Source organism: Falco naumanni, chromosome 1 (genome assembly GCF_017639655.2).
Source record: "Falco naumanni isolate bFalNau1 chromosome 1, bFalNau1.pat, whole genome shotgun sequence".
Taxonomy (NCBI): domain Eukaryota; kingdom Metazoa; phylum Chordata; class Aves; order Falconiformes; family Falconidae; genus Falco; species Falco naumanni.
Window position 1 is genome coordinate 23,768,715 of NC_054054.1, and position 7,365 is coordinate 23,776,079.

Genomic DNA, 7,365 nt, shown 5'->3' on the forward strand with positions numbered 1-7,365 from the left:
CAGGTCTTCAGATTTCCTATTTTTTGAATACAACATTCACTCTGAAGCCAGGGAAACTGCAGGAACTGAAATGATGGCAGTGGCAGGATTGCTCTTCTTGTCATCTTCTACTTCAAAACTGACCTTTCTGAGACAGCAGCTTTTTGGGAAGGCAAGACAAGCTCTGCAGCTCTATCACAGCTACATGCCAAAAACCTGCAAATACTAACTGCCTTAAAATCACTCATACACTATCCTTAGCGTTTGATTTCTACCACACTTAAAGTCAACTCCAATACTGCTGTTGGGAGCGACACAAACCAGGGAATGAGGCAAGTCCTATTAAAGGTTCTTTTCCATCTGTAATTCCCATGGTTGCTTGAGCAGTTCCTGCTTTCTCAGGGAAAACAGTCACCCAAAGAAGCCTGTGAAGCAGCACTAGAGGAAGACAAACCTAGCCTGCGGGCTTGGTGCACTGCATGTGATATTTTCCCCATCCGAGTCAAAAACAATGTGGATTTAGTACCTGTTCCGAGATTGCTAGCTGAAGCCACAAAGCCTGTCCTTTGATCTATATTCAGTCCCAAGCAGTAATCAACAGTTGTTATATTAGTGCACATGAAATGGAAGAAATATCAAAATACTAATGGAAAAGCAAGCAAAGGCCTGTTCCTGCAGCAAACGTCACTTAGATAGGAAAGCAGGCATATCTTCAGACATGACAGCGACGAGAAGACAGTATAGGTCCTTGGTCCAAGAATGACAAGCTTGAATTTTTCAAGTTTTACTTGATTATAAATGCCAACTGTATACTCACACCAGTTTTGTGTCTGCTCTGCATTTTACTGCTGGGCAATCCTCTTGTTCAACAGCTAATGAAAACTACTACAGTTACAGAAGTTGTTTATTAATAAACATATAATAATCCTACTAAATACAGAGATAAAGACAAAGTCAAGGACACTGTGAGCCAGTTCTTTAAACAGGAAGCATCTAACCTAGAATATCCCAGAGTCTTTATGTACAAATCCTACAGCAAGATATTACGGAGACATGCACTAGCATTTCAAACACGTCAACAGTGAAAGAAAGAGCAGACCAAAAAAACACAACATCAGAACATCAAGGAAACACAAAAGGCAAAAAGAAAAAGAAAAAAAAATATCTGTGACTGGCATGCCAGTTGTAATCAGTGACAGATGAAACCCCTCGCCTGCTAACCCTTCAGCTCTGATGCTGCCCTTACTGAGCTGCGATGCTCAGCAGGAAGCAACCTGCCATACAGCTTACTGAGGTTGGAATCCAGACAAACTTTCCAACTGCTGTTAAGACACTGATGCTCCGCAGTGCATTATTAAGAGGAGCAAAACACATTTATCCTGCTTCCACTTCCTCCCAAGCCACCCACCGAAAACATTCACCTCCAGCAATCACCCTGACATTCCCTTCTTGGAACAGAAAAACTTCCAAGGCCTTGAGTCTGTGTTGGAAGGCCAAAGGAACCACCTGCCATCAGTTATTTCCAAGATACCCAGTGGTCATGTGTCACACACACACAGCGCAGATCCAGCTTTGCTGGAGAGCTCTAAGGGAAATAAAAACTCAGGCTTTCCCCGACAGCTGCTGCATGCTGCCTCCCAGCCTATGGTAACAAATCCCTGAACAAGTCTGCTGTGAGAGCAGAGGCAGGTACAGAAGCACTCCAAAAATGTAAAGTTTCTCAGCTGTTTCCTTTCAGCACAGAGTACCAAAGCAAGGCAGACAAATGTTACAGAGCAAAACGCTGTTTATGAATTGTTAAAAACAGTGATTCTTGTACAAAGTTATTCATGGATTATGTACACGCAAAGGGGAGGACCGTAAAAGAAAATACTTTAGGTTTATAAAGAAGAGTCAGTACTCACACAGTACTCACCATAATCAGCTGAGAGGAAAAGATGTTAAATGGTTGTCATTAACATTAATACCCACAGAACATACCCTGGCATTACAGTGACATTTTACAAAACAATCTCGATCCTGCCTAGGATCGCATGTTTGTGATTCGTATGGCTACTAAGAACCTTGAAATCTCTCACATCCTTTCACAGGCTGGACGAAGGAGCCCCAATTAGAAGCAGGCAGAGCTGTGCTGGGAAGGTGAGTGGTTGGGTTTAAAGGGCTGGAGAATTGCTAACCTCTCTGAGAGCAGTATCTTCTTTTGCTGCTGTTATCCAGCAGGCTGAAGGCTCACAGCTCTGCAACCTGCTGCAAGATCAGCCATTCCAGTTGCAGGAGTGACAAAAACCAGGAGTAAAAGTCAAGTTCAACAGCACCTTCTCAAACGCTTCCCCAGCATAACACATTCAAGCTTACCTACCTCATACAACAAGCCTTGGTAGACACAGGTACCTGTGGGACAAAAAAATAAAATAGATTAGAAGCGAGTAACACCAGCACACTCCCCAGTGAACCTGCTACACAACAATATGAGCAGCTCTGAGCAGCCACGTCTCACCATGCACTTGCCAGCCACAAAAAAAAATGCAGTTTTGATGCAGCAGGACAACCTCTGGGTAACCTTCAGACTGCAGCATCAGGGACTCTGGCAAAAATGGACTCAAAAACTTGAAGAGTGGCACAAACAAAGCAGAGACGAAAGGGTAGATCTGCCAAAATAATGCAGCTGATCTTCAAGAAGGGGTTAGCACATGCCTCTGCAGCACCTCACCAAACCACTGATGAAGCACCACAGCGTTATAATTGCAAGAAGTTGCCCAATCTCTCTCATATGGAAGTCAAAGGCACAGACAATAGTCAAAGAGAACGGGAGAATGCAAAGTAGTAAAACAGGGGCAGACGCTAACCTGTGACTGCACCATCACCAATAACCACCCACTTTTGGACAGGCTAGTATCATAACCCATTCCCACTCACACTCTCGCAGATGGATGAGAAAATCAGACATTTGGTGCCACTCGTGCAAGGGGCATATGTTCCCTCCCTCCACTGTCACAAAGGCTGCACCCAAAAAGATGGGAATTCTCACAACGTACACACAAGACGAAGCTCAGAACTGTAACTGAATAACTGCCTGAGCACTCACTCAAAGGGAAGCCACAGCTATTCAATGGCAACATATGGGCCTTAAAAATGCACGCCATTTAAATTGCATGCTAAAGAGCAGTCTCTTCTCTGTGCTCCTATAAATCCTTTTACCATTTATAGGAGAAACAAATAAGTACATGATTATATGCAATGCAATCATGGCAAGAAGAGCCAGTGTGAATTCCTGCTCCTAAATCACTTCTCCATGGGCAACGGGTCACACTTCATCTAATGACAGGCTCAAGGGACTCTCTTGCTTCAGTCTTCCTAGTCCTCACCACCAACACTGCCGGCTGGGAGAAGGGTTCTCCAAGCAAGTGAGAGAGATAGACACCCATTCAAGAATATTTTCTATATTCTATTTTAATAAATCAAATAAGAGGTTAGAAAACAAAACCATGAAGTTGAATGACAGTTCTTTCATTGATTTTCTGGGAAACAGCCATTCTCAAACTACTACACACATCTGTCTACCAAAAACGTGACAAGAATGTGAAATCCAAAGCAACCCAAGAAACTCAAAGATTAAAAGAGAAAAGAATGTGGGAAAAGGTGCCTCGAGACCACAAAGAGAACTAAGAATTTCCTTGTCAAAGAGTGGTGTTTCCCATAAAATGCAGATTAGACAAATTTGTAGAGAAAACCTTGGAGCTGCACTGCTTCGAATCAAAAGCTCCTCCTTTGAGCCCATCCTCAGCTCAGCTACAAGAGGCTGCAGAGGTACCATCAGGAATTATTTTCCCTAGCCAAGAAGATGAGCCACAAGAGCCCAGTGATGTTTCTCTTACATTTAGCAGATAGCTCTCCACTGGTATTGACAGTAAACAAATGGAGCCCTACCCATCACATGCACAGACCAAGCACCAAAGAGGACTAACATGTTGAAATATCGGGTTTCACACTCACACCCGCATAGTACCCACCCCCCCCCACCGCCCCACGGCTAACCGCTGAACGTTTGAGAAGCGAGCTCTGCACATTCATGGTGCTGCCAAGTTACTTCAGCCCAGCTCAGACTCCCAGCAATTACCTGTTCATTTATTCACTTGACCTGCGTAGCAAAACTGTGTTTACAGAAACAAAAAAGACCCAAATACTTAACCATGCCTTGACTTCATCATAAACCACCGATTTTCAAATACCATTTAGCTTCCTGCCCCTCACATCACTCCTCCCCCACACTCTTCTTTAGGCAAGAGAGGATAATTTCAAGGTTCGCCATCCAGCCACACCTCAAAATTCAGCACCAAACACAAGGTCACATACTGTTGGAAGGCATAAGAAAAAAAAAAAACACCACACACACCCAACTTCATACCAGTTACTTAAAACCAGCACAACTCCACTGTTCTACTCCTAAAAAAGGGCTGGCTGCCCTTTCTTTTTTGCACACTAACAGCTATAGCTCCTTAAAAGTACCAACATAACAAAGTAACAATGCTTGACACCCTAAAATGTGAAATATGGACTCAGAGCCCCCAATGAGGATTTGAAAACCTGAAGGAGACTGGGGAATACTATTAACAACCAAAAATCACCAGCGTTTCCTATTTTGGCTTCAAGAGGCTGTAATTACATCTAGGGCCCTTTGTGCCAGGCACTATGAACACATCGTGAAAGAGCAGCCACGTGCCACAGAGCTCATCAGCTATCAGGCTAGAGCACAGAATAAGGACCAAGGCCGCAGGGAGAGAGCAGCTGCCTCAAATAGCCCAGGCAGGCAACAGCAGGAGTGAGAGACCTTCGAAAACTTCTCTCTCGGCTCCACAGACCCTGCTGCACTCTGTAGAGAGGCTCACACCAGGCCACGTGGGACTAGAAAGCAAACACCGAGCATCTGATTCTTTCTCTCCTTTAAAGCAAAGACATATTTCACTCCCTCACAAGTCACCAAGGGGGATACTAGCATATCACCCACCTTTACACAACATTGAAAATCCTTAGTGACAAGTACCTTCTAGCTACTTTTTATCCCCAACTGTGAGCCAGCAGAGACATCACACACATCAAGTGACATCGCTCTTTGTTATAGTGTCCTGCCTCGCTTGTAACTCCATGTCACCAGCGTGATTAACACCTGTTTGCAAAACTCACCTGAAAGGTTCTTCTCGAATGATCTTAATTGCCTTTCACATACTGAAGAAGCTTGGGAAAAAAATGCCCAAACTTTTTGCCTCAGTGTTTCTGAGTCTGGCATCGTGGATGCAGGTGCTTGGCAGTTTTCTGGTGTGGAGGCTTTCTGGAGGTGTTGTTGTTTTTTTTAAAGTTAAGGCTCTCAGATTACTACCCAACAAGTTAACATCCCAAATTTGTATCCCACAGCTCCTCAGCTCACATACACTCAGCTATTTTTAATTACTGTTATTCACTAAGACAATAAATGCAAGTGGGACTTGTGTTCCGGCGGGAGCGGCATTTGGGGAGCCTGCCACTTTGGAAATCCACAGCCTACAGTCACGTAGTCAAAGGAAAAGCTGGAAAACAACCTCCGAGCACCAACACAGCCACACTACACTCCCAAACTTGAAACATCAGTAACTTTACTGCCTGACAGCACCATTAAGATCATAACCTTGCACTTTTTTAGAAGTCTGTCCCAGATACTTTTTTTAATGACAGAAGAAACCAGTGCTCGATTCCCACTGAGGCACCCTCAGAGCTCTCAGACCCACATCCACACACACCACAGAGCCCCCCAAAGATGATCTTGGCTCCCTTCTCCAAAAACCAGGAGCAGGGGGTGACTGCCACCCGTTCTAAAACCAGGAGCGGGGGGCGACTGCCACCCACTAAACCAATGAGAGGTGGGTGACAACCACCCGCTCTAAAACCAAGGGCAGGGGGTGCCGGCCACCCACTAAGGCCGGGAGCGGGGGGGTGACTGTCACTCGCTCCCCGCAGCTCCTGCCACCGCCGCCCCGCCGGCAGGCGACAAGGGCACAGCACGGCGTGTCCGCGCCCCACGGCCGAGCCCCCCGGCTCTGCTCCCCGCCCCGCCGCTGCCTGAGCCAGCTCTGCCCGCCCCACACACGGGCACCGGCTGCTGCGGTGGCTCTGGGCACGCACGAAGAGCCCTTACGGATAAGCCCACCCTCGGCTCATCAAGGGGGTCGCTGCCGTCCCGGGCCGCCGCCTCACCCCCCCGCGCTCAGGAGAAGGTGCCGAGCGTGAGGGGCACCGCCGGGCCGCCCTGCCCGAGGCGGGACACGCTGCCCCGCCGCCGGCACGGAGCGCCCGCCAGCCCGCGGGCGCCTGCGGGAAGGGCCGGGGCAGAGGCGGGAGGCGCCGGGCACGGGCACGGCTTCGCCCGGGCCCCCCTCGCCCCGCCTGTGAAAAGGCCGCCAAAATGGCGGGGGGCGGGAGGCGGACCCCCGCCCGGGCTGGGGAGAAGAAGGGAGGAAAGACCTCCACAGATCCGCCGGGAGCGGGGGACGCTCAGCCTCTCCTCGGGCACCGACCGCCCGCGGGACGGGGGCAGGGGCCCAGCGCAGCGACTCACCTGAGGCGGCGGCCAGTGCCGCGCTGAGGAGCCACAGCGTCGCCCAGGCGGCTGCCGGGGCGCCCATGGCCCCGCCGCGCTGCCCCCCCGCCTCCGGCGGCTGCAGGGGGAGCGGAGGGAGGCAGAGACGCCGCGCCGGGCGGCCGCGGGCAGACGCGGGGTGGCCCCGCCGCCCCCTCGGCAGGTGCCGGGGCAGCGCCTGCGCCCCCGCCCCGCCGCCAAACTTTCCCCGCAGACAAAGCGGCAGCGGCCCCTCACGAACCGCGCCGTAGCCCGCCCGCCCCCCGCCCCGCCCGGCCCCGCCTCGGGCAGCGCCTTCCCCCTCCTCCCCGGCACCTTGCGGGGGGGCACGGCCGAGCGGCGGGGCCGGCGGCACCCAGCCGGGCCCTCGGGGGGCTGCGGGGCGGCCCAGCCGCTCCTCCGCCTCCTCCTCCGCCCCCCACTCCCCCGGCGAGGCGCAGCCCGCAGCCGGTGCCGGTGGCGGCCGGGCCGGGCACAGCGCAGGGCTGGCCCCGGGAGCGCCGGCAGCGGCCGGCGGCTTCCCCCCGGTGGTGGCAAACCGATGGGCTGGAGCGGAGACCACTGTCTCAAAGGGGGCTGAAGCTTCGCTTCAGTTACGTGTGGGTCTCGCTTTTTTCCGGCAGGGTTTAAGAAATCCAAGGGGCACGGTCTGTTCACTGGAAGGGCTGTCTTCTTGGCACGCTGAGAGCATCTTTCGATTTTTTCCTTCAGTTTCAGCTCCTTTGCTCTTCACCCATTATATAGATTTCCTCTATAAAAGGAAGACTCACACATTAGCA

General features: G+C 50.6%; 1 protein-coding gene across 1 annotated transcript in view; it reads right to left on the reverse strand.

Moving 5' to 3' along the window:
• The window catches only part of FRAS1 (Fraser extracellular matrix complex subunit 1), a 174,405-nt gene extending 167,618 nt beyond the window's left edge, over positions 1 to 6,787 (reverse strand). Inside the window, exons 1-2 of the mRNA XM_040585746.1 lie at positions 6,566 to 6,787; positions 2,339 to 2,370 (exon numbers count right to left, since the gene is read on the reverse strand). Coding sequence (XP_040441680.1) covers positions 2,339 to 2,370; positions 6,566 to 6,632 — 99 coding nt within the window. The 5' untranslated portion in view covers positions 6,633 to 6,787. The remainder of the gene's footprint in view (positions 1 to 2,338; positions 2,371 to 6,565) is intronic.
• Positions 6,788 to 7,365: the final 578 nt, after the last annotated feature.